General features: G+C 38.1%; 1 protein-coding gene across 1 annotated transcript in view; it reads left to right on the top strand.

Annotated features, from left to right (window-relative positions):
- Positions 1–24,950, top strand: part of KIF13A (kinesin family member 13A) — a 116,225-nt gene that overhangs the window by 46,756 nt on the left and 44,519 nt on the right. The window contains exons 4-9 of the mRNA XM_074146915.1: positions 6,863–6,923; positions 16,431–16,523; positions 17,036–17,216; positions 18,288–18,375; positions 19,697–19,831; positions 20,330–20,442. Of these exons, the coding sequence (XP_074003016.1) occupies positions 6,863–6,923; positions 16,431–16,523; positions 17,036–17,216; positions 18,288–18,375; positions 19,697–19,831; positions 20,330–20,442 (671 nt within the window). The remainder of the gene's footprint in view (positions 1–6,862; positions 6,924–16,430; positions 16,524–17,035; positions 17,217–18,287; positions 18,376–19,696; positions 19,832–20,329; positions 20,443–24,950) is intronic.

Raw genomic sequence — 24,950 nt, 5'->3', positions numbered from 1 at the left:
TATTCTTTGAATTGTAGATCTTCAAGAAATAGCATATGCAAGTCTGATGTGACTTCAGCAGGTATAGCAGAGCATTCTGTAGACCTTAGGGGAACAGAAGCTGGGATGGATGTTGATCCATATATCGGTCTTTTATGTCTATCTATCGACTTTATAATTCAGACAGCTATTTTATATGTGTGTGTGCGTATCTATATAAAAAATTTAAATATCTGTTGTTTTTATTAATTTTTAAGTGTCAGAAGAAAACATCCTCTCAGTAAGTGATGTATATTATTCCAAATAGGGAGGGAAGAATGGAACAAACTATTTTAACATGAATTGAAACATTCATATTTGAAAAAAACAAACAAAAATATGTAATTTAAGGTCACAGCAGGTGAAAATGAGTAACACTGATGTTACAGTTTAAAATGGTATTCAGTACAGTACACTAATTTATTTTTTTTCCTGGACCTGGTTTTCAGTTTCTCAGGTTTTTTGAAAGCATTTAATAAAGATTTTGTATCAATCTCAGTTAATATAGCTAACACAAAAAAGTTTAATCGTTGTTAATTTTTTTTTTAAAAGCAAAAAAAAACCCTTCTTGTTGTAATTTCACAAAAGACTTTCTTATGAGAGCCTTCATTATCTGTGGATACATGAACATCGTTCATGTTCCATTATAGGCAGATAAAGTTATTCCTGACGCTATGCAAAAGCATAATTATGGCCCTGCATTTCTGTGACAAAAATGTAACAGCTGCATGCTTTTGCCTATATGCCACATTATTGTTAGGTATGTAGATGGTCATTAACATCCTGGAGCTGTAACACCCAAACTTAAGATGATGTGTGAAATGTTTATCAGTTTAAGGCAGGCAGAATATCATTCTTACCATCAGTGGAAATAGGCTTTGTGAGTTTGTAAAGATGTGATACAAGATTTGGATGTTTCTTGATTTATACGGTTTTTAGGATACTGCATATAGTTGATCTTCAAATTAGGACTTTTTAAAAAAATAAAATTTCATTAATATTTGAAGTCATCTTTAATGAGCTAGTTTATCATCAGCTGTGGATGAATTGTGATCTCAGTTCGTCTTGGTAGTTCAGAAGCTGTGGTAGAAACATTATATAAGGATATTATAGGGTGTTTTACTATTTCTACAAACACGGTATTTAAATATATTGCTGATCTTCGGCGTTTAGTTTAATTTTGTGACAAAGGTAGAAAGGTTGTTCTGAGCTGAGATTTGTAAGCTATGCCCTCGGCTGCCTTCACGTTTTCTCTTCTGTGGTACATCTTGTGTTTGTCATACTGTGACCAACTTCTTTCTTCTTCAATTTTTTTAATGGCTTCCATTTACATTAAGCTTACTGTTGTAGACTTTGTTTGCCATTTTCTAACATATCTCCTTTATCACTTAACTCCATCAGCAGTTGTAATAGAGATGTAATGTAATAGGGATTCCAGGCCAGGCGGGATGGGGCTTTGAGCAACCTGGTTAGTGGGAGGTGTCCCTGCTCATGGCAGAGGGGGTGGAACAAGGTGATCTTCAAGGTCCCTTCCAACTCTAACCATTCTGTGATGTAGGAACAGCTGCCTGCTGAATGAAAATTCTTCCCTTGCTTTTCTTTTTAGCAACCTGTAGTTAGCCCATTAAGTCACCCTACGTGTCAACCTGACTGCCCCATTGAGGTTCATGTGAGCGATATCCACACCTGTCCGGCATAACTTTTTTTTCTGTAAAATAAAAAAATAAAATTATTGGCCATCTGTTGGTCAGATGGAAATGCTATTAAATGTTAGCTGTGCATTTACAGTATTTTATAGCTACATAGCCAGTATGTTAGGGATTATGGTAGGTCTGGGTAATGTGTTGCTAAATGCTGGAAGCCCCAGACTCTGTCTAGTTTATACCAAGGATTAGGCTTCGAAACAGCTAACGAAGAATGTGAAATTAGACTCCTTTCTAAACTAATTATGTCATTTGGCTTAATCTGGCAGGCAGTTAATATTGGGTATGGTACTCATTACCTGCAAGTAGTTCACACAAGTTTACTTGCATGTGTAAACCCTTAGAATTATTAATTCTTCAAGCCATTGATTGGGGACTTTAATAAAAACAAGTTCTGCAGAATATTGTTTTGGCTATTTAAAATGTGAATACCCCTTGGCTGTCTTTTCTGATTCTGCGAGAAGTTACTGCTTTGTAGCAATCAGGCACAATGGCTCTTCTAGTTAAAATTCTACAGTCTCATTTTAAGCCACAGGTACAGGTGAGTTTGGGACAAAACTCCAGATTTTTCACTGATGTGGCGGATGCATGGACCAGCATCGCTGTTTTGCTGTGGAAGCTGTAACCCAAAATAATAACAAAGAGCTGTCTTAAAACTGCTGTAGATTTTTGCTGAAGAAATCTGAATCAAAGCCCCATATCTTGTTTTAACTTAAACTTTGTGGTTACCAGAACAAGTATTTTGTTTAATTTCTAATAGTTATTAACACTCTAAGTATCATTCTCTTTAACCTAGAAATGGCCTATGTAACCCTATTACCATGGGTAATGAGCACACTAATGATTACTCTGGATGTGATGGAATTAGCCAGGAAGGGCTAGATCTTGGTACTTTCTCATAACTTTCCATTTTTATATGCTTATGCTGTAATGTTTGTGATTAAGATTCTTATAAGGAACATGCAATGAGTACATACTCAAGTTCATATACCTGTTTTTACTGTGGACTTCCAATTGTGCAAGATCTTTCCGGGTGAGTCATGTTCCATTACTTATAGCTCTGTCTGTTACCTATTTCTAGATGTCTAAAATACAGTGTCCAATCGTTATTCAAACTGTCACACACTCAGACTGAAAATACTGTGCCCTGTCAAACGTTGCGATAATAGAGCTGGGAAGAAAACCCACCCTGTTGGTCTTTTAGCTCCATTAAAAATTTCTGGAATTTCTTCTACCCACTAGGGTAGAAGCTACTGCCCTAGTGTGGCAGGTTCTTGGCAGCTTCCTTTTATCTAACTTTCTCTTTTAGATGCTAGGATGAAGTACAGAATCTTGCAAAAATAAGTTTTATGGCTTGTTTGTTAGTTCCCTCTGTAATTTAAAAGCCCAGAATAATTTTGCATCTGGTTTTGAGAACTGGCCAACACCATACCTCTGCTTGTGGTTGAATGCCAACCTGTACAGACGCTTGAAGTATGTGTGTACCTGTCTTTCCTGGTTTTCCCATTTCGCTTACCTTCTGAAAATACGTTAAGCTTCCTGGTACAGTGGCCATGGAATTGACATCAGAGCAGTGGGAAAGCAGAAATACTTGTCCGTGTAGTCATAGAGACTTACTCAACATGCTTAAAAGAATAACTGAAAGTTCAGGAAATCTTAGTGGAGATACAGGTAGCAATTTTAAACTTTGAGTTTCAAACAAAAAATATTAGTTTTTTTTTTGTGTTAAAACACTTAAATGCAGTAGACTTTCCAAAACTTAGTTAAAAATTAATTCACAGAGGGTGCCTGAAGTTTAAAAAGTTCTGTTTGTATGTCGCAGATCTCTCTGTTCAAATACGTTTCAATAGTAGTTTTGATATAGTTGGTTGATACAGTTTTGATATGAAGTGATACAGATTTTTGCTTTTGAGTTTTCTTTAAAAAGCTAAAAAAGCATTTTCAGTGCCCAGTAATGCCCAGTTTGAGTATTGGCTGTTGAATCTGAGACTTTAGCATTAACAGAAGTTCTGATAGCTTTGCTAGTCATATTGACGGGGAGTTTTATACCTGCTTCAGGAAAATGGATCTTGGGGAGAAAAAAATTAAGAAGAAATTAATGATTATTCTGAATACTCCTATCAAAAGAAAAAGTAATAGCCACCATTTTAGTTTTCAAGGAATAATTATCAGTGAAGATTGGAGAAGGAAGAGAGCACCTTAGATGAGACTTAAAAGGGTATTTTCATAGCATAGGTTCTGTATCTTGGCCCCACGTATGCTTGTGTGCTATTCTTGAGACTGCTTGTCCTTCAGTTCCTGCACTGGAGATCAGGAAAATATACACTTTGTACAGAAAACATGATTAAATGAGTCACTCTTCAGGTAGGACACTGTCCTACAGGCATTCCCCTGTAGAATGCCTCCGTTATGTATGCGCAGAAGAGCCTCATTGACTTGGGACCAAGTTTCTTGCTCTTGTGTACCTTATTTCTTACTCTGTTAATTCTTGTATTTGGAGTCTGTTTTCCCAAAAAAACTTTCCCAAAGGTCTGAGTTGTCCTGAAGATTGCTTTGGTTTGGTGCTTCCTTAAATTATCGATACTGGGAATGCTCAAGTTTGCTGTTGCGTCATCACCAATCAAAGTAATTTTTTAATTTTTGCCCGCCTGTCTTAATGGAGAAGAGAGTTTTACTATAGCTGCTTGACATGTTTTGCAGATAGTGCATGCCTCAGCAGTTTCCACTTTTTTTTTTTTCCTGGCTTTTTTCTTTTTTTACGTAATCTTGTTGCTTCTGTTAGAAGGATTTGGCAATTTTCCAGCACAGATTTTATAAATAGCCTAAGTCCATGGCCTGGCTTTTTATGTTTAGTATGAAAAGATACTAAAATGCTATATTTACATTTGTTTTATCTTGAGGCAGAATTTTTCTCTTCCTATTGCATAATCATTTTGGAACTTTTATAAATCAGTCTGACTAATTTTTACCTTTTGTAGAAAAGTAATTGTTATTCTGATTTTTTTTTTTTTTTTTTTAAAGAGAAACACTTGGCTGCAAGTGCATATTTTAGTTTGGGAAGTCTCTTTATAAGATCAGTGTTTAATTTAAGAGTCATTGAATAATCCTGTCATGATTTTCCATGTTAGCCAAGGGGGAAATGTGTAGGACAATAGATTAAATTGGCCTGCAGTACTGCTCTATTGACATTTAAGTAATTACAGATGAGCATGTGTAGCTGTGTAACCTTTCTGAACTAGGATGTGTGATCCACTGCAGAAAATACTTGGTTTCAAGGGGAAAGAATGGGCATCTGGTAGATTTGGATCCTTTCAATTGGGTGGCTTTTTTTTTTGTAATTTAACTGCTTGCTGTTTGATCGTAAAGAGATTAGGTATTGTTACAGAGTCCTGTGAGGAAAATTTCTGTAGAAGTGGAATGTGAGAAAACACTATTTCTTGGCCTGTAAAAGTTAGGAAAAGGGTTAGAACATTCTTAGTGATGACAGGGAGCTCTTTATGCTTAGGTTTGAAGCACGATGAAAAAATGCATACAAGTAATTTAAAATGCCCCCTACTTACGTGGAGGTCTGAAGGTAAGGTGAAGTAATTGCTGCGTTTCACTTGCAGTTCAGTGGCAAAACTGCATCTTCGACTCAGTCACAGCAGGGAACGTCCTGACCTGTGAGGTTGTCTCTTTCTGTTTGTGCTGCAGTAAGTGACTCGGACCTCCCTGTTAGATAATTATGGGGATTTTTGTTTGTTTGTTTTCTCTTTAGAAGGGAATTCCAAAACTCATTTCATTCTTGTGTACTGAGTGTTGTCTTAGTATCTTGTCTTCTCTCAGGCCATTTGATGTGTTTTGCATTAAGATGGGGCAAAGGGAGGAAGGTGAGGTTACCGTGCTACCTGGTTTTATCCATCTGAAATTTTTGCAGGAAAAGTTAGGTTACAATATACATGTAAATTAGATTGAATAGTAGTTTTGCATTAGCAGGGAATCTGAGTTGTTCTACAGTCCCAAGTGCCGAAAGGAAATTATCCTTCTTCCCTACTTCAGGGTTTGTCTCATGGGGAGATTTGGAGCTTCTGCCTGTAGAGCCTGTGGCTCTTGCTTTACGTTGACCTGCATAGTTTGTCTCACTAAGGAGATCAGCTGTTGGAAGACCAGGAAAAGAAAATCTTGGCTCAGGCAAAGTTTTAATAAAGAAGGTTGTTTGGGTTTTTTCCCTGCCTCTTGGGATCCCAAAAGAAAAAAGTAAATAGAATCTATATCATTAACTCACCCACAGTCAGTTTACCATGGTAAAATGTGGAAAATATATAGCAGCTTAAGGTGTATTTGTGATGATATAAAGCTGTCAAAACAACAGTCTTAAATGTTTATACCATGATGTTCTCAGATGTGCAGAAAAAAGTAACTTGGATCAAATCCCAACACATTAAGTGATTTTGCAGGACACTGTTCCAGGACCACAAGCCTACTGAGCACAATATGGAATCTCATTCGATTTCTACCCAGATGGAACTCTTGACTGAAGTGATATTAAGTCTTTTCATTACAGCAGGCTCTGACAGCTTGTCTAATAGAGCTACATCTTCTGTTTGTAGTTTTTGAGCTTTCTCTACTGAGATCCAGTACTGTACTCTTAGTTTAGGCAGTTAATTTGATGCTATTTACTCGCTCCTTAAGGTTTGTAAGTAGGAATGCTCTTCTTTGAGCATTGGAAGCCCAACCCATGGTAAAACTTTTGTGCGTCTTGTATTGATGTCTGCTAAATAGTCGTCTTGCCAAGTTCTGTATATTGAGTCCTTTTGGTGCTGTTCCATTACTGCTGGCAGAAACTTTTGTCAGCATTAGTGCCTGGAGAAGAGTGGAGCTAATTATTAGGTTTTGGCTGTGTTTTGAAGCCTGTATTAAGGGTTACAGTAAGCAGTATTTTGTATTGCATATAGTACAGTTAGAAAAGCAGTATTGCAGTTGTGCAACTCTCAAGATTTCCCAAAAGTATTCCTGCTGATGAAGCCTTTTTGCAGTTCTGATTTAGGATCTTTAGAAACAGTAGAGTCTAACTGCAATTGAACAGTCATGGATTTTTACTGCCTTAAGAGAAATGTCTTGTAGCCAGAGTTCTTAATTTGTCTTTTTATGTGCTTCTATAGGTGTTTGCTTTTGATCACTGCTTCTGGTCCATGGATGAATCAAACACCACAAAATACGCAGGTAAACTATTTTCCATACATTTGACAGGGTAAATAATTTGAGAACATATGAGAGCCTGGGCTTTTGGTTTTTGGGTTGTTTGGTTGTTTTGTGTTTTGTACTGTGATGCTCAAGTGACTTCTTTACAAAAGCAGACTTCTCATTTTCACAGGGAGTGAGTCATCTGAGTGGTGCTAGCACTGTTCACGAGGGATGTTTTTACATCTAAGCTATAATGTTCTTTTTTTTTTAATCCCATGGAAGAGCCTCTGTGAGGATTGTTTCTGTCAGTTAAAATTAAATTTCGGTTCTGCATCAGAAATTGCTTCTGACTAATGCTAGCGATGAAAGTGTGTGTCTTCAGTGCTCCGTGTTCCTGTGCACAAGAGAGGAATAAAGCATGTTCTCAGATGGTGTGGTTATTTCAGATCTTTCAAGTCATTCATTGTCTGATTGTTCCGATCCCTAATGTTTTTGAGTCATCAGTTTTGTGACTCCTTCCTCCCAAAAGCTGGATAATCCAGACCCCAGTGGTTAGTTTTCTCATAACTGGATTTGTGTATTAGCATATTCGTACTTTATAAGAGGACTTGTTTTGATAGAGATATCTCTGAACACTGGGATTTCAAGACTCTGGTCCATGGAAAGGAGAAAAAAACAGCATTCAGTTTAGATACTCGTATTATAAAGTTTTGTGGCCCATAAGAAATCTTGAGAGTTGATAGGGTTAGTTAGCTCAAAGTTTGGGATCAGTGGACTGATAAATGAACTGTCATGTACTTGGGTTAAAATATGTCTGCTGTAGCCTGTGGTATCAAATCCCAAATCTTGGAGGATGCACTTGATCATAGCTTCTGCTGTATTTCTTACTCGCCTGAGCAATGATAGGTTTCTTCTGGGGGAAGAAAGTTCTTTGTCAGTTCATTTTTCAGTAACTGCGCTTGCACTGAGCAGGTCCACTGCACAGCATTCATAGTTCAGGCTGGCAGAGCCCTCAGAGAACACAACAGCTCCTTTTGTGCCTGCACACCTCCGTTTCCTTTTAATGGCAGGAGGCGATGGTGTGCACCCAGATCTTGGCCCCACGGAGTGTGCAGGTGTGAGCTGCACCACAGTGCTAACACACTCTTAGAGACACAAAGACCAGAGAAACACCCCGAACCAGTTAAACTCGTTTCTGTCTGGGTTTAACCCATCTCCAGGTGAATTCAGTGGGCTTCTACATCTATTTAGTTCTACTTTGAATCAAATCTAGATTTCTCTAGCCTTTTTCAGAAGTTGTCATTGAATCTGTCTGATCGGAGAACTGAAGTTTTATTATTAGTATGCAGATGAACCTTTTATTGGACTGGACTCTAGAAAGCTGTCACCCACATCTCTTGTGTTTTCTTACCTGCTAGAAAGCTATAAGGCAGATATTTTGCATATTCCAGATAATGTTCCTGCCAGAAAAAAAACCCAAAAGCTGTTTTCCTGTGGGGTTTTTTTTTCATAAATATGATAAGAATGTGAGCTTCAAGAGTTGCATATGAGAAACAATGCTTTCACTGATAACTTCAAGACCATAGGAAAAAAAATTAACTTGTGACTTCCAGCCCTCATGTTCTAGAACATAATGAATTTGGCAGAATATCAAAATAAAAGTGAAAAACAAAACTGTTTCAGGCCAAAGTTAGTGGGATATTGGCTCGTTCACTTGCTTGTGCATGAACTGATACTGCCCTGTATTACAGTAGCGTGTCGTTTTAGAGACGACAAACCAAATGCCAAAATGGGAAGATTTCAGTTTTTATATATTTGTAGTATTAAGGTGCCCTAAGTCTTTCTCACGGCTTGGCCTAAATTACTGTAGTAAACAAGAAAAATATGATAACTGGTTTTTGTTGGGCTTTTTTGATACTTCCTTTGCCTCATGGAACAAACCCCCGTTGTCCTAGGCGCCTTGCAAATGCACATGCTGTCTGTGTCCGGAGATCACACCAGAGACTCTTACAGAATTAACAAGCTTAAAGAGTCCAAACAAGCCACCTGACGGCCTGAGTTTTTGAGCTAGGCCATAATTTCTTGGTTGGATGCTGAACTACAGAAGGGGTGCTGTTCCAGAAGCTAGACACGTGCATTAAATACTCCCTGCCCAAAGAACTCTGTGTCGATGCATGAGTTTATTGTCACCAGCAAGAGCAGTGATTAGTTGCACAATTGAAAGGGAACACGTATAAAGCTTGAAAGCAAAGTCCAGAGTGCTTGTAAGTAATAAGCTTGTAAATGTAAGCTTCAAGATTAAGTAAAATTCTCGAAATACAGAAGATCTGTGAAACAAATTTAATTACTTAAAAAATCCTTTTATCTGCATCACAGAAATACAGTGGAAGACATGACAGTGGGAGCTTTAACAAGAGAGTACTAGACTCCCCTGTCAGTCATTGCTCTCTGTGCAAAACCAAAACATGCTCATCTTGTGTTATGTTGACTAGATCTATTGTTGTGTATATTATATTAAAGATTTTGTTGATTGACATGTGGGACATCAGAAAACCCACAGAATGGTGTACACCGTGGACAAGATACGTCTGAATCCTGTATTGACTTATGTGGATAACTCTTCCATGTTTCAGTGGAGTTTTTTGGTGTTTTTTTTTTAATGTCAACAAAACTGAAGTTTGTGCTCTTCTGGAAATGCCCATTGGTTGCAGGATCCTTAAAGCTATCACACGTGATTATGGGCTGGTTATATTGATTGATCTATAATACTACTGGCACTTACTAATATTGTTTGCACAAAAGCAAGATTCTTGTGTAGATAAACTTAATCGCCTCGGTAATTGGTAAAAATTCTCAGGCTGTGGTGGAGCAGGGCTGACCCTAATATGAGATTAGCCATCTCTTTCTCTTACACCAAACTCATTCTGTGAGATACCATCATCTTTTTTGGCTGAAGCTAAGGCTTATTTTGTACATATTAATTTTCTTTCTGAACTCATATGCAAGTAGTACAAGGGGTCTTATTCCAGTTTGAAAGTCACCTTCTCTTTCCAGCTTTTGAAAACAATGGGGATTGTTGCTGTGAAGACCTAGTGCTGTGTATTTATATTCTAACTTACATTGCAGTAAGTCCATGTGCACGAAGCACTAAACTATCCTTTTTTTAATGATCGTGGTACCGAAGTAGGCTGTTGGTAGCAGAATTTCTTTTTTAGCTATTTTTTTTTTTCCCCACTGGATTCTGAATTCTAAAATGATCCAGCAATATCACTAACCTAAATAACGAAGGTTACCTTTATGTGAGGAGAAACATCTAGAGAGGGCATCTTTGCAGCTGCACTTGCAGGACTGTATCTCTCCTGAAGACAGCAGGGAGTCCAAAGCACAAAAGAAGAGTAAACTAATTCACAAAACCTTTGTGGAAGCAGTGCTTTGGGTTCAGGTTTTGCAAGAGAAGGAGTCTCTTTAACAACCTGATATGCCAGGGTTAGAGATTGCAAGATGCAGAACCCCTTCCGAATTGCTCTTAAGACTGAAAAGGAAGTGTTTATGTTGAAGTATTTTTTGTTTTAATCCAACCAATTAGCAGGTGGAGGATAGTTGGGTATTTGGTGGGTATATGAGCCTCTTGCCTAAAAGGAAAAAAAAAATAACCAAAAATGGGTCAATGAAATAGATCATTGAGGAGGGAGGGGAATTTGGTTGTAGGACAGAATGAGTTTGCCTTGATCTGGAAAAGGGATGGGCTTTGGCTGGTAGGCTCCAGGAGAGGTGTTTTGAGAGTACGCAAAATAGCTTCTTGTTACCGTTTGGATCAAGAGTCGGTGGGTAAGGACACACCTGCTTGCCTTGAAAAGCTCACGGACACAAATAAAAGCTCAGCATTTTGGTGAAGGGGAGGACACTGAAAAATTCTCAGAGACTAGAACAAAGAATTCTTTTTACAAGCTTAGACAACAGTTAAGAGCCTATTGAAGTCTGCAACGAAGTGGATTTTCAAAAGGAAGCAAAGAAACCCTTCTGTTTGGGAAGGATTCAAGAGGTGATATAACTAACTACAGTAACACTTGGGCAGGTCCATTCCAAGGACCCCACGCTGTACTGCCTTCACGGTGGATTTTTCTTAGACTCCCTAAGTTACACCACGTTTGGCCTGAAATTTCAGATTGGTGTTTCTGCAGTCCGTGCTGTCCTGAGAGGCTAAACACCTGACTTTTGGCTAAGCTAGAATTTTATAGGAAATACGTATTTGCTGATCGCTGCTCTTCCAGCAGCTGTTTTAAAAGGAAACAAAGCAGGCAAGTGGCTTAAAGAACTGTAACTTCTGCCCTCACGGAAGACTGTGAGCTGTGGATTATAAACAGACAGGAGTGTCTGTCAGTAGTTCAGGCCTACCCATTTCAGCTGTTTTGTGGGAAGAAGCCCTTTCTTATTGTTCCCTTGACCTTTTTTTTTATTATTATTATTTTTTAGGACTGTAGGTAGAGTATGTAGCGCTTGATTTTCTATCACGCAGCTGACACCTGGCCTGTGTATTTTTGGGGAAACTTAGTTATTCAGTATGATTTTAGCACTGTACGGGTCAGGCACTTTAAAATGTAGATGTTGTGGCATCTAATTTGAAGCACTCGAGGCCCTTTAGTGGATTAAAAGTTTGAACATTAAAGACTCCAGCGCTTTGTCAATACCGTAGCGTTAGGCTGCTGCAGTGGTTAGATGATGCTAGCTATTGTGCTTTTAGATTCTTGCTAAAGTGAACCACAAGCATCTTTTTTTCCAATTTTAGAGAGATTTAGAAACTGTTATCTAGCAGAGCTTTTACTTGATCTCTGCAGATCAGGTTTTATTTTAACTATGAGATCATGGAACCAACTGCAATTTATTGCTGTCAAGATTTGCTTCTTAAGATGTTCTGGGTTAGAGATTAAGACTTGGCTTTTCAGTGTTCTACATAACAAGTTGTTACTTGGTTCTAGCTATTTTTGCTGTATAAGGGAGGGGTTTTCAGGAAGGGCAGCGATGTGTCATAACGGTGCAGTCGTGACCTGGCCAAATGAATCTATGCTAATATGAGACAATTATCCCTATTTCAGATTGACAAGTTGTTGTGAACTAGAAATACCAGACACTGAAACTATGTTTTGTTACAGTACATCTTGAATATGTTTGTCACTAAATGAGCAGATCTTGGGAAAGACAGTAACTGTTTACCTTTTAGAAGGGAGTTTTGTTGGAAAGGTTGTGGCCCTTTTTCCTCCCCTCCCTTTTTTTCCCTCTTTCTCTTCTGCCCGTTACCTGCCACCAGTCCACAGAACTTGAGAATGTTTAAACTATTTGTCAATAGCTTAATTTTGCAGATTGTGAGAACAGGTTCTAGCAATGTGTAGGTTTCTCTAGGAACGCTGTCAAATCAGATCTCCTGATTGGGGCTTAAGAAACTGTAAAAGGATGATTTGGAGGCAGAGAAGTGGAATGAGCAAAGAAATATAAGAGAGAATGTTTAAATACCTCATTCTGATGATGATGCATGTTGTATTCTTGTATGTTGGCATCTGTATTTATCTTTCTGTTTTCAGGGACTTCTTACTATCTTACATATTTTCCAAATTTAAATGTTCTAATAATTTATGCTGGCTCAGACATTCCAACTAAGATTTTCATATGCAGCTCGTGGGTAGATAATGTGAAGGTTTTATTTTAGAATTGTTAATAATTTAATAGCCACTATTAACGTGCGCTGCCATACTCTCCTACCTTTATTCTGTTTTATATTTTTGCCCTTGAAACACCCAGCCATTTCAGTAGGTAGAGAACATGTGAAAAAGCTTTTTTAGCTTCAGTGCGATACTAAATGCCCTTGATGCATGGTAATGGCATAAGCATAGCTTTTGAAAGTCCCAGGAATTAAACCAGGGGGTTAAAAATGTAAATCTGAGAGTAGGATGAGTTTCCTTTAGCTTTCAGGTAACTCACAGATACCATTTTGAATGTTGACACCTTCAATATTTTTAGTATGGTTATGGCTAATAAAGAAATGTTTATTATCTCAGTTTATGTGTTTACGGAAGAATGTCAAAGCGTGTCAAGAGTCACTGAACATGTGAAAACACTCAGTCCTAAAAGCTGATGGAAACATTCTTGGGTTAGTCTCCTGCTGCAAGTGGCCTTCTGAGGGATTGAGAGTTACTCATTTGATCTTTCTTAGGTGTTTCTGCTGTTGGCATCAGGCTTGCAGTTGTGCTTGTCAAAATGCGTAGATAATGTCTTGAAGCTACGAAGACAATTTACAGCTGTCTGGTGAAAGTGGAAAAGGTTTCCAGATTGTCTTGTTGATGCTTTCCAGTACGTCTTCAGAACCGAGTGGGCATCCACCACTGTTTCTCAGGTTTCGATGAGCAGAGCATCCCTAACGCTGGGTTGACATGGTTTTCTACCTCATAGCATTAGGGACACTGCCACACGCGCCTTAACTAGAGTTAACAGAGCATCCAGCAACACTGTCTGATAACCTGTCTCACTCCAGGTTAACAGTCTTGTTTCTTGAAGGAAACGAGACTATTTAGACTGTGGTCTGCAGGAGAAAGTCACCAGACTGCCTTCCCTTTCCTCGAAGGGATGAGCAGACAGGAGGAGATCCCTGCCTGTGAGAATTAGCAGCTCTTATACTCATCCTGGGCTCCCTGACGGACTTGGGTGTGCTTTCCCCAGCGTAACTGACTGCGTGTCCCTCGGTCACCAAAAGCTTGTCCATGTTCTGAGCAGAAGACGGGAGTAGGGACAGGTGTTCCAGTGTCTGGCCTTTAGTTGCCTCTATAAGAGGCTCTGTGGTCTTATCCAGCTGGAAGATTGGGAATCCCTGTCTTAAAGACAATAAAGATTGGTGGAGGGGACATCTTTCTGTTAACTAAACAAATTTAATTATTTTTCTGTATTTCTTCCTTTTTCTATAAATTAAGTTAAATCGAGTTAAAACCCTTTCTTACCTCTCCAACACTAGGTATGTGTGGAAGAAAAGTCCTGTAGATAAGCAAAAGTATTAATTGCAGGTGGTATAGGTTTATTTAGCAAAACAAAAATGCAGTAGTGTAGAGAACGGAACTGCATTATTTGTTTTGTCCATAAGTGCAAGTGGACATAATTCTGTATAATACAGATTTTGTAATCAGTTTGCAAAACCCACTAATAAAATTTCATGAGGGCAGCAGTGAGGTTGCTTAATGAAAAATAGGAAAATCTCCTGCTTGATATGCTGCTACCCTCGACAGTACACTGCATTAGTAAATTAATAAAATAACCGTAGTTGAAGTTTAATATCTTGTGTTCTTTTATGTGAGTGCACTTAAAAACAAATTTTATTTTCTCCCATGATAATTTGACTGGTTACTATAAACATCACTCTGAGGACCCATTTGTCTGTGTTTATATTGCTGAGCTCTTAAAAACTGTAATAAACCCACCATTTTAGAATTATGTATCAGTGTCTGATTGACTTCCAGTTTTAGTGTTGACCATTTGAAAATTAAATCTCTTCTGAGGAAAAAAACAAGACAAAACCCCCAAACAAACAAAAAACCCAAATCAGCTTTGTCTGTGAGATTTGAATTGAGTTCCTTGTCCTGGTATTTAGCAGTAAGAGATTCTGTAGGTCATATTATGGTTATCATGGCTGCACAGATTTATAACATTTTGATATCTGTTTTTTCTTGGAAAACATGGAGGAGGTTACTGTTCTATTATTGGTCAGAAGTGGGTAATAAAATTTTTTTTCCTTTTCCGGTTTTATTCTTCACTCACAATCATTGTGGAATATATACACTTTTTTAATAATTATACTCAGCTTCATTCTTTGCTTGATTGCGCGTTCTTGTTCAACAAGATAGTTAAGTGGCTCCCTGCCTCTCAGATACTTGGTAACTTCAAAAAAGGCCCTCAGGAGCTGTTTGGAAAGCAAATTTTTGTGTATTGTACGTTCTTATTAAAATGTTCCACTGATATATCTTCTTCATTCATTTTTCAGTAGTTTAACATTTTCTGTAGCTATTTCTATGTTGTGCTCTCTCAAAATAGATGTTATAAAATGACCGAATGATCATAAGTTGAATGAGAACTGAATCAATGTGCAGGGGGAAAGGGATGGATTTATTCCAGAGCACAGCAGATTCTCCTCTGGTTTTAATTCCTGTGTTCAGCAATTCTGAACTGTGTTAATCCAAGGAGCAGTAACACTTTGAAATTTCAGAAATTCAACTTGAAAGATACGCAAAGACCATTTGATAGGGCATTGCTGCACTACTTTTTCCTTTATAGCAGGAAAGAAATTAGGTTAAAGAAAAAGTAAAAGTGATATAGTGCTTCTTAGTCCTATTTAAATACCTGTAAATCATTCCACAGGTTGTTCTGCAGGAATTTTCTGGGCTGCCAATTACTCAAGGATCATAGAGTGTGAATATTCTCATGCAGTGTATAAATGTATAGCTAGATGGTGGTTTTTATGCCAATATGTTCCATTTTGAGAACTGTGGGAGTCACTATTGCATCCCCTGTACAAAATCATTTCTTGTAACTGGCAGCTTCTGAAACTAACTTACCTAAAGGAGAGATGCAGGTGATCACAGCTGTTCAGAAAGTTACCGGGCAGTGAATATAAATTTAGAATGAAACACCAGAAGGTGTATAAACACTGTCCTTAGCTCAGCTCTGCTTGTGTTGAGTACACACACAGATGGTGCAATTCTCAGATCAGAGCTCAAAGCAGACAACGCACTGACCCTCTTTGTGGTGTACAAATTCTGGGCTTTCCTATTTAAAAGAAAAACAACAAACAAACAAACAAAAAGACCCCTCACTGTGCCTATTTTCATCTTCTACATCTAAAATCTGCCTGGCATAGAGAGACAATTTGCAGACTAAGAAATTCTGCAGCTTGATGTTCCAAACTATGGATTTGACAGAATATATCCTCAAACAGTTCTTTTGAAGTCCCGCAGCCTCCTAATATGCATTTCCTGCCTGAATGTCATCGGAATGCTTTTATCTTGGTTCCAGCATCACCTTGCCACAGGGTGAATCATAATAGCTTATGGTGAAACTTGAGGCCAGTTCCCAAGAGAACAACTACTATTTCTAGCATAATATTTGTTGTACCTCTAATAGCCTAGATCGCTAATGGGTTTCATTGCAATTCTGTTACAGAACTCTTTTAGGGTATAATTTGTGATTAAAGAATGTATGCTAATTGCAAAATTTACAGTTAAATAATATAACATTTAAGCATCTATGTTATTTCCTAACCATTCAACTTACATGAAGCCTTTCAAAGAACTGCTCCCTTCACAGGAAAATCAGCAATATATTTAAACACAAAGGTAGCTGTTGCACTGGTTTCAGGCAGCAGTTCTGAACTTGTCACTCAGTTGTACGAGAAATCACTTGTTCATCAATGCATTCAATATAAAAAATAATTTACAAACCTTTTTTTTCCTTCCTTTCAGTAAATTTTAGCCTGTTGTTCAATTTAAAATAAACTCAAAAATCATTATCTCCTAGGTCAAGAAGTGGTGTTCAAGTGCCTTGGAGAAGGAATTCTTGAAAAGGCCTTTCAGGGATATAATGCTTGTATTTTTGCCTATGGACAGACAGGTGAGTCTCCTGCACTAAAGGGGAAGAACGCTTTTTGTGCACATGGGAAGCAGAAAGAACAAGACATAAGTATTAAGCTAGATAATATCTCAGAATTATATTTTGAAATATCATGATGTTTTGAATATCAAACATTTAGCACAGTCAGTGACAATGTAAAGTTATTAAAGCAGCTCTGAATATATTCCTAGGTACTACCTGTTGGGGCCACTTTTAAAGCCTGAAAGGAGTAGTTCATACTGACAGCTCATTCAGTCTTTTGTGTTAGAGTGTGTTCAAAAGAGTCCCAAGTAATGGCTCCGCTGAAAGAAACCTTTAAGATAATTTCTCTTTTTGTTTACCTGTACCTTGTAGTCTAAAGAGCAAGCTATCTGTCTGGAACAGCATGTCATGTTATTCTTCTATGTGCTTCTAGAGGAATAAAAAGAATTAAAATGTGTTTGCGCTTCATGAACAAATGAGTAGCTCAGAAATTACATTCTAAAGCATTTTCTTCTCCTTTTTTCCTTTAGGTTCAGGAAAATCGTTTTCAATGATGGGCAATGCAGAGCAGCTGGGTCTGATCCCACGGCTCTGTTGTGCTTTATTTCAGAGAATCTCTGTGGAAGAAAATGAATCTCATACTTTTAAAGTCGAAGTGTCCTATATGGAAATCTACAATGAGAAAGTCAGAGATCTGCTTGACCCAAAAGGGTGAGTAGCTTCACTCTCCCCCACAGCCTTCCTTATTTTCATCTGAAACTGTAAAAGTAGAAATCGCTTTTGGAAGTCCTTGAGAAGGTTTTTTTCAAAATGTATGTTTATTTGACTTCTTTAGAAAGTATTAGATACTGAACACCAGAAAAAAATATCCATGTATACGAAGTAGTAACTGGCGTGGATCAATTTAAATATTAGGATACCATCATAATGATGCAAACAAATTCTGTATGAAGTAGTTTACCATCAGAAAGCAAGACATATATATATATAAAAGTAAATTCTGGGGTATTTTTGCCATATAATTCAGACCATATTCAGGTAAAAATTTTCATCGACTAGAATGAGTTGGAAGCTCATTTACAACTTGGTTCTCCTGGTTTAGATGTTGAACTTGTTGAATGTGGAAGGGTAACACCTCAGAGTACACTCATGGCACTCTGGCTTCGTTTTGTCTACACAAAAATACTTTTTAGGCGTTCTGGCTTGGAGGTGTCTGGACAGGAGGTAGTTTAATAGGGTTTTTTTCAGGTGAACATTGATATGTGTAGTATATATTTTGATTCTTGAACATAGTTGCCGTAAGTGAAGAACTGTGTGAGTTAGTTAAAAAGGTAGATTTGAGACGTGATATATGTTAATGAAGCATTGGAAGGGCAAGAATTGTGGAAATTGTGGAAAGGGCAAGAAAAATAAATTGAAGCTTTAGCAAATTGGTGGGGGGAAAGGGGAGGATTTTTGCTTTCCTTTTCTGTCATCATTCTTTCTGCCAAATAAGGCATTTCAGGTTTTGTTCCAGCCACAAGTACTGGGGTGGGAGGATACACTGAAAGTAATTCATGCATATAGAATAAAACTGGTTAGATTAATTTGAGTTTTTATTGTTAATTTGAGTTTAAAAAAAAAAAAAGTGGAAGACTTTTTTTCTTCCGGTTACAGTTAAAGACATAAATTGCCTTCTGCCATATAGAAGATTCTTATAATTTCATACTATAATTTTTTTTGTTTGTTTTTCAATAATGTTCACACTAGTGGATTGTGCATAAAGTCTACTTTATTCCATAGGAGTCGGCAGTCTCTTAAGGTTCGAGAGCATAAAGTACTGGGACCATATGTAGATGGCCTGTCTCAGCTGGCTGTTACAAATTTTGAGGTAAATCTAAGCCCATGACAAGTTTATAAATAACACCTATGTACATAAGCAATAGGCATCTTATAAGGGATAAACTAATGTCTGTCCAAACAATTTGGTTCTTGAGTGTTTATAGTCTCTGGCGATGGGAAAGATCCTCTCTAAAGCTTTGGGAGTATTTATTTCATGTAAAAGCATTGGATTTGCCTTTATATTGGTTAAAAATATAATAGTGGTATCTCTTTATTTTGCAGTTTTCAATGCATATGGTATACACCAAGAACACGTTTCCTTGACACAGGAAATATGAGGCTTCCAAAATAAGAATATTAGCCTTCCAGCATGAATTCCTTTGATTTTCCTGTTGAATACGTCTTACTTTATACATGTGTATTGCATGAGGAGCTACAACATGGCTTATATAATTCATGATCTAAATCATGATGGCATCTGAGCCCACTTGAGTTGCCAAAACACATTCAAATAAATTAGTATTGTAGAAATCAATGAACTACTCTAGCTACAATGGGAATCAAGTGGTGCAGTTGTATGAGTTGTATAGGCCTTTCTTTTTATGAGGAAGCTGACTTGAAAACGTTGGTTTTAAAAAAAAAAAAAAAGTTCATTCTTTGTGCAGTATTATGTGGGAACCTTTTTGCTTTTTTACGGGGATTTTTGTTTTTCTGAGGCATCCATGCATATTATAGAGTTATAAAAACTGCTTTTGCAGCTTTTATGGCGAATTGCGTACTTTGAAAGCACACCTTCTTTGTCCAAATTCTATGAAATCTTGTTCATACCTAGTTTTTGGTTGATGACTTTTATGAAGCTGTCTTGGAAGACTCAGCAAGCACATATATTAGACTCAGCACAGTCATCTTTGTTTTTACATATGTGGGAAGGTACAGGCTCCAAGTGAGGTAACCTTTGAGCCAATTAAGTGAAGATAGTATTAGTGCAATTCAGTAAAGAGATGACACATTGTGTTCACCTGTATAAGTAGATCTGTGCTGACCTGATTACTGGCATTAAACAGTATGATTTGTAATGTGGATATTGCCAACATTTCAGCAGCAGATAAGGAGAAGGTGCACTGAATGTAGTCTCTGGGCTTTTAAGCCCTGCACTTAAAACAGATGCGATTTAACGTTGTCGTTCTGTGGAATTACGTACCCTCTGCACCAGTGCACCTCAAAACGTGCAAAGAATTTTCTCATTACTTCTACCCTCCCTTCTTCCTCTCTCCCACACGTACACGCCCTTCCATCTAGACAGGGATTTTGTTCAGCAAGCACAGTACTTGCTTTTATCCTAGCATCACTTTTTACTCTTTTTGCTCTAGGATATTGAGTCACTGATGTCGGAGGGAAACAAATCACGAACAGTTGCTGCAACCAACATGAATGAAGAAAGCAGCCGCTCTCATGCTGTATTCAATATTATAGTGACTCAGACACTTTATGACCTGCATTCTGGTGTATGTATTTCTGTTGATTAATTTATGAAGTTGTGGTGAATTATTCTTCTTCCCTCCTCTTCCACTTACATGATCTTTTTAGCTGTGCTTCTACCTTTAATGCCGTGGGGTCCAATAATCAAAGTGATATTGGCAAGACCATAAGATTGAGACAACCTTGGAAGAGTGAGGAAGCACACCAGATAAAGCAAACAGTTGGATCACTTTTTAAAACTATGCTGCCACCATGAAACCTGTCTTAGGTCTTAACTGTTGCTGAAGTTGTTATGTTTTAGTGGCCTACTCTGCCAGTAAGGTTATTAAAGTTACCGCACAGCTGATTTGGGTTCATTAGCGCTTCAGCCCTTTACTATAAAATATGAGTGACTATTAAAGAGCTGTAAAAACTCTGAGAATTCCTTCTGTTGTACATTGAACTTGATACTTAACCCACATTATTATGAAGAACAGTGTTTCAGTGTTTCTTAGCTGTTGCTCTCCCATGTCCCATCCACACAGAATTCTGGAGAGAAGGTCAGCAAGGTCAGCCTGGTGGATTTGGCTGGGAGCGAGAGAGTGTCCAAAACGGGAGCTGCAGGAGAACGTCTGAAAGAAGGCAGCAACATAAACAAGTAAGACATTGGCATAGGCAGGTTGCAAACCTTAATCTTGTAAGAATGACTGTTGTTTCCTTGGCCTCTTCTCTTGGTGTGCTTGTCACGAGTCATTTCAAACGATAGACCTCAGACGCAGCAGTTTGATATGGCTCTTTCAGCTGCTCTGTACTAAACACAGAGCCTTTTACATCGGCGTAAGGACCCTGATTCATACTTGACTCAGTTGAGGGCTATATGAATTTTATCTGGAAAAAGTGACAGCAGCACTCTTTAATTAAGCATATACCTTTTGTGATTCATTTATACACCCTGTCCCCAGGCTTCTGTGTTTGTCTCATCATCTGCTCAAGGAAGAATGCAAAGTTGCAGAGTTGAATGGCTTTGTTCCAACATGTATTAAGATATGTAAGAGTATAATTTACAGTTTAAGAAAACCAGATCTGAATGGAGCTGTGTTAGTTTAGCATTGCCTTGGGCATTTGTACTCAAGCAATGACAAGTTTCAAGGCACTTTTTTACCGTAATTACTGTGTTATTGCCCAAAAGCAAGAATTTAGCACACTATTACCGCTGTCTTAAATATACTAATTTTCATGGGAAGGAAAAAGTTTAACTGTTACATTAAAAGCTACTGCTTTTTCAATTTAATTTTAAAAAGTTAAAAAATGTGTTGGTATTTTAAGTTAACAATGGCAGCATAAAGCCTGTTTGAGCAGCATTAATGCTTAAAATGATTTTAAATTACCTCTTTTTAGATTTTGAATATGTTTGCTCTTTCTAGCTTAATTTCTAATCTACTTTTTATTTAGTGCATCATATTGGTAGCCATGCTGGTGTAGTCCTTGTGAAACAAAGTGATGTGGCTCTGTTTGCGTAATGGCAGGTATTTTACCTTTATTCCACAGGTTAATAGTTAAATTCAGATTAGTTTTACTAGAAACTGTATGTGTATCTTGCATAAACAAAGGTGAGATTCAATATTTCTTTCTAATTCTTGGGGAAGAATTCAAATGCCAGCTCTCCCAGTGGCTATTAACAAATTGCAAATACAGCTACACAAAACAGAAAGACTCTTTTTTTTTCCATTAGGATGTTTACTTAGTGTTAAACTTCTAGGGCATTGATGCAGTAAGGGAAGGTTGTTTTGCCTGTGCTGAACCTTTTTGGCAATACAGGACTTCAGAAGAGTGCATCAAACTTTTCTGTAAAAGTTATTTTAAAAACAAAAGTGGATAGTTCTACATTTTCCCATCGATTAAATTTTTACATGGTATAAATCTGTATTACTTAATCCATTTATTAAGCATTCTCTATTTGCAATCTCTTTTGGAACTGATAGGTAAGAGAATTCTTAGTGCTGTGCTTGGTGTCTTCTGTTAGATTTTTGCTGTTACTTGGAGCTTTGATGAAGTCTGACTTTTACTGGAAGCCTCAAAATTGGTATACGTGTTTTAGTAGACTAGTTCATCGGAGAACATTGCGTATGATCTTCTTGGTGTGGTGCCACCTTACTGATTTGGGAAAGGCAATAATCTTTTCTGGAGTAATACAGAATACTTAAACCATATATATTACTATGTCGGCTCCTTTTTTATTTTTTGTTAATACTTTTAGAAAAAAGCAGTAACTTAGATTGGTACAATGCACTATGTTTAATGAAATAAAAAAATGGAGCTGCTGAAATTGCCCAGCAAATAAACTTGCTGCTTGTGCTGTGTTTTATTGACTCAAAGAAGAATGTGGAAATAACATACCTGTGTATGGATTCACAAGACAGGGAAAAATGTACACTCAGCTGTGCATACCAAAACTGTGTAGTGTGACATTCAGCCAGGCTCCCCAGGTTTCTCCTCTCTGTTTTCTGCGTGAAACCTGGTTAGGACTCTGGCAGCTGCCGCTTCTGTCCCTCAACTCATCCTGTTCTATCTTGGAGCAGCGTATTGTGGCGGGGAGGCAGTGGATTGCTCTCCCACTTACTGAAACAACGGAGAGTTGTGTCATTTTGTTAACACCCTCATAAAGTTGTGATAAAGGTTACTTCTGGTTTTTCTCAGAGATAATGCAAGGTTGCCTTGGTAAAGGTGCTGGGTGTCTGCTTTCTGTATTATTGAGGTTTTTGGGAGACTTGCCATATCTCGTAAGAAAGCTGGATGTGCTAGTTCCTCCCCAGGATGTGCTGGTTCCTATACTGAGGTAGAAACACAGGTGCTTAACAACTGTGGTGTAGTCAAAGAACTTCTAGAATACAGTAGTAGGAGGAAGCAGAATAAACAAGCTGTCAATTAGTGGCTAAGAAAAATACTTTCTGTGAGCAGTCTGCAATTTTAGCTCTGAGTAGTAAAATCATAGCTGTTGTCATTTTAACTTGAGAATGCAAAAAGAAACCTTTAAAATGTAGGCGGGGGAAGGAATGGGTTGGGACAGGTCTGGCTCCAAACTGATATTAGGGAGGGGTTTTGTATTCAGATTTAACTAATAGAAAGGTAGATTCTGCTCATTGAAGAATTTGGTTGTAAATTGTACAGAAATAGTTTGAATGGTATCATTTAGGAACCGAGCTCTCCCCTGCGGTGAGGAAGCACCTCCTCCCCTAAGATGCTGCCCACTCAGGCCCGTGGTGGGAATGTGTGAGCTTCCCAGTGCTCACCAGCAAGGTGGTGAGCAGCCTGGTGGTGCCTGGGGAAGAGGGGCACCTCTTCTGAACCGCCTCGGTCTGCCGTGCGCTGCCGGCTTAGGTTGATTCATTATAAAAGTACTGTGAGATAGGATCAAAGTAATGACAGATCTCTGATGCATCGTTTAGCATGAAGGAGAGCAGCCGATGAGTCCTGTAATTACTTTGTTAGGCAGCCATTTCTTTTACTGCGTTCCTTAAAGTCTTTAAACAGCTTTGTATTATGAAATCTCAAGCAGAATACATAAATTACTCAGTTTGGCTTTTATTGCAGATGTTAACAGTCTTAAAATAAAATCAGTATTTATAAGGAGTAGAAATATTATCATATCTTCTAATCCTGTGTTAGTAAAGTGAAGCTTATAATTTCCTGTTCATTAAAATAACTCGAATTGGTGTTGTAGCCCTGTTGTGAAATAGTTTTCAGCGATAGGCCTTTCTGAATCCCTGTTCTTCCCATCCCCCTTCTGAGGGTCCTTTTCTACCCCCTCCCTCAGTTTTTGGCTTTGGTTTTCACATTTCCCCTCACTTAAAGAGGGGAAAAGAGGAATTGGAGGAAAATAGGCCAGGGTGACTTTTTTTTTTTTTTTTTTTTTTTTCAACTTTATGCTCCTTGAAGGTGGCCTTCACTGGGAGTGTGCTGGTGGTGCTTTTCAGTTGTGCTGTAGGAGGTTGCCACTGAGCAGCGTTACAGCATCCCGCTGTTTGTTCTCACATGTTTAGCACGTTGTCATCTCCATCTGTGAGGACCAGACATTGGAGGCAAGAACCAATTTTCCCTCCCTCATCTTTCCTCCACAAGCTTTCGAAGGTCATTAGGCTTTTGTTTAGGTCACAAACTAAAACTGTCCTTTTCGCTGTGAATCTTTCAGAGGTGAATTGGAAAGTTATCCTATAGACAAATTTACAAAACAGAGTGCTCTCTTGGGAGATCAGATTGCCTAGCCTCTCCTTAAATTTCTTTTTCTTTTAATTTCACTTTCAGGTCTATGCTGTATCTTCATACCACTTTGTGCTATGTGCAATATGGGACATCTTTTGTGACGCATGTAATGGTTCTTATTACCTTACCTTCAGGTGTTTTCCTTGAAATATTCTTCTGCAACATTTTTGTCATTTTCTAAGTTTTACTTGTGAACCACTGGTAGCTTCAAGCAGCACTGAAGCCCTGTTACAAATATTGTGCAAACACGGGCCCATCAACTAAAATGGTAGTACTCCTTGGAAAAGAAAAGTCGAAAGGATGGAATGGAACAGTACAATTAAAGATTTGACTATCTAATTGCGATGCTGCTGAAGTTTTCCCTGGCAGTTATAAAGAGGAGCTGGATAATTGGGCATAAGTATGACAGACCAGTATGCTCTTGGGCTTCAGTGCTGTCTGTTTTAAAACCCTTTAGGCATCTGCTCAATGTTCTCAGGCTCCCGAACCAGCTCATTATGTTAAGCGTACTCACCCCAAGAGCCCCGATGTCACTTAAAATTTACAGGGTTTTGTACAACAATTGGATTACATAATGCACAGCTGCTTCGCACAGATTGCTAATGCAGTTACCCCTCGCGGCAGAAGTGGTACGTGTACCAAAACAAACGACTTATCTGTATTTTCTTCATGATTCTAGAGTGGTGTTTGGGATGCGGGCTAGGAATTTGGGGGCTTTGCTTTTTCATGCTTGTGTAGCATTTTTGTAACTGGGAGATTGTTTGGTCTGTTTTCCCTGCAGGAAGGTAGTGAGGCTCCACCTCAATTTTAAGTCTACCCGTTTGTCAAGGGATCTCCTCATCGGTCTTTTCTGATGAGCAGTCTTCCACTGTCCTGTGATGGCTGATTAGTTACTAGTTCACCAGG

The sequence above is a fragment of the Numenius arquata genome, chromosome 4, assembly GCF_964106895.1.
Source record: "Numenius arquata chromosome 4, bNumArq3.hap1.1, whole genome shotgun sequence".
NCBI classification, from domain to species: domain Eukaryota; kingdom Metazoa; phylum Chordata; class Aves; order Charadriiformes; family Scolopacidae; genus Numenius; species Numenius arquata.
This window is presented reverse-complemented; position numbering and strand designations above follow the sequence as displayed.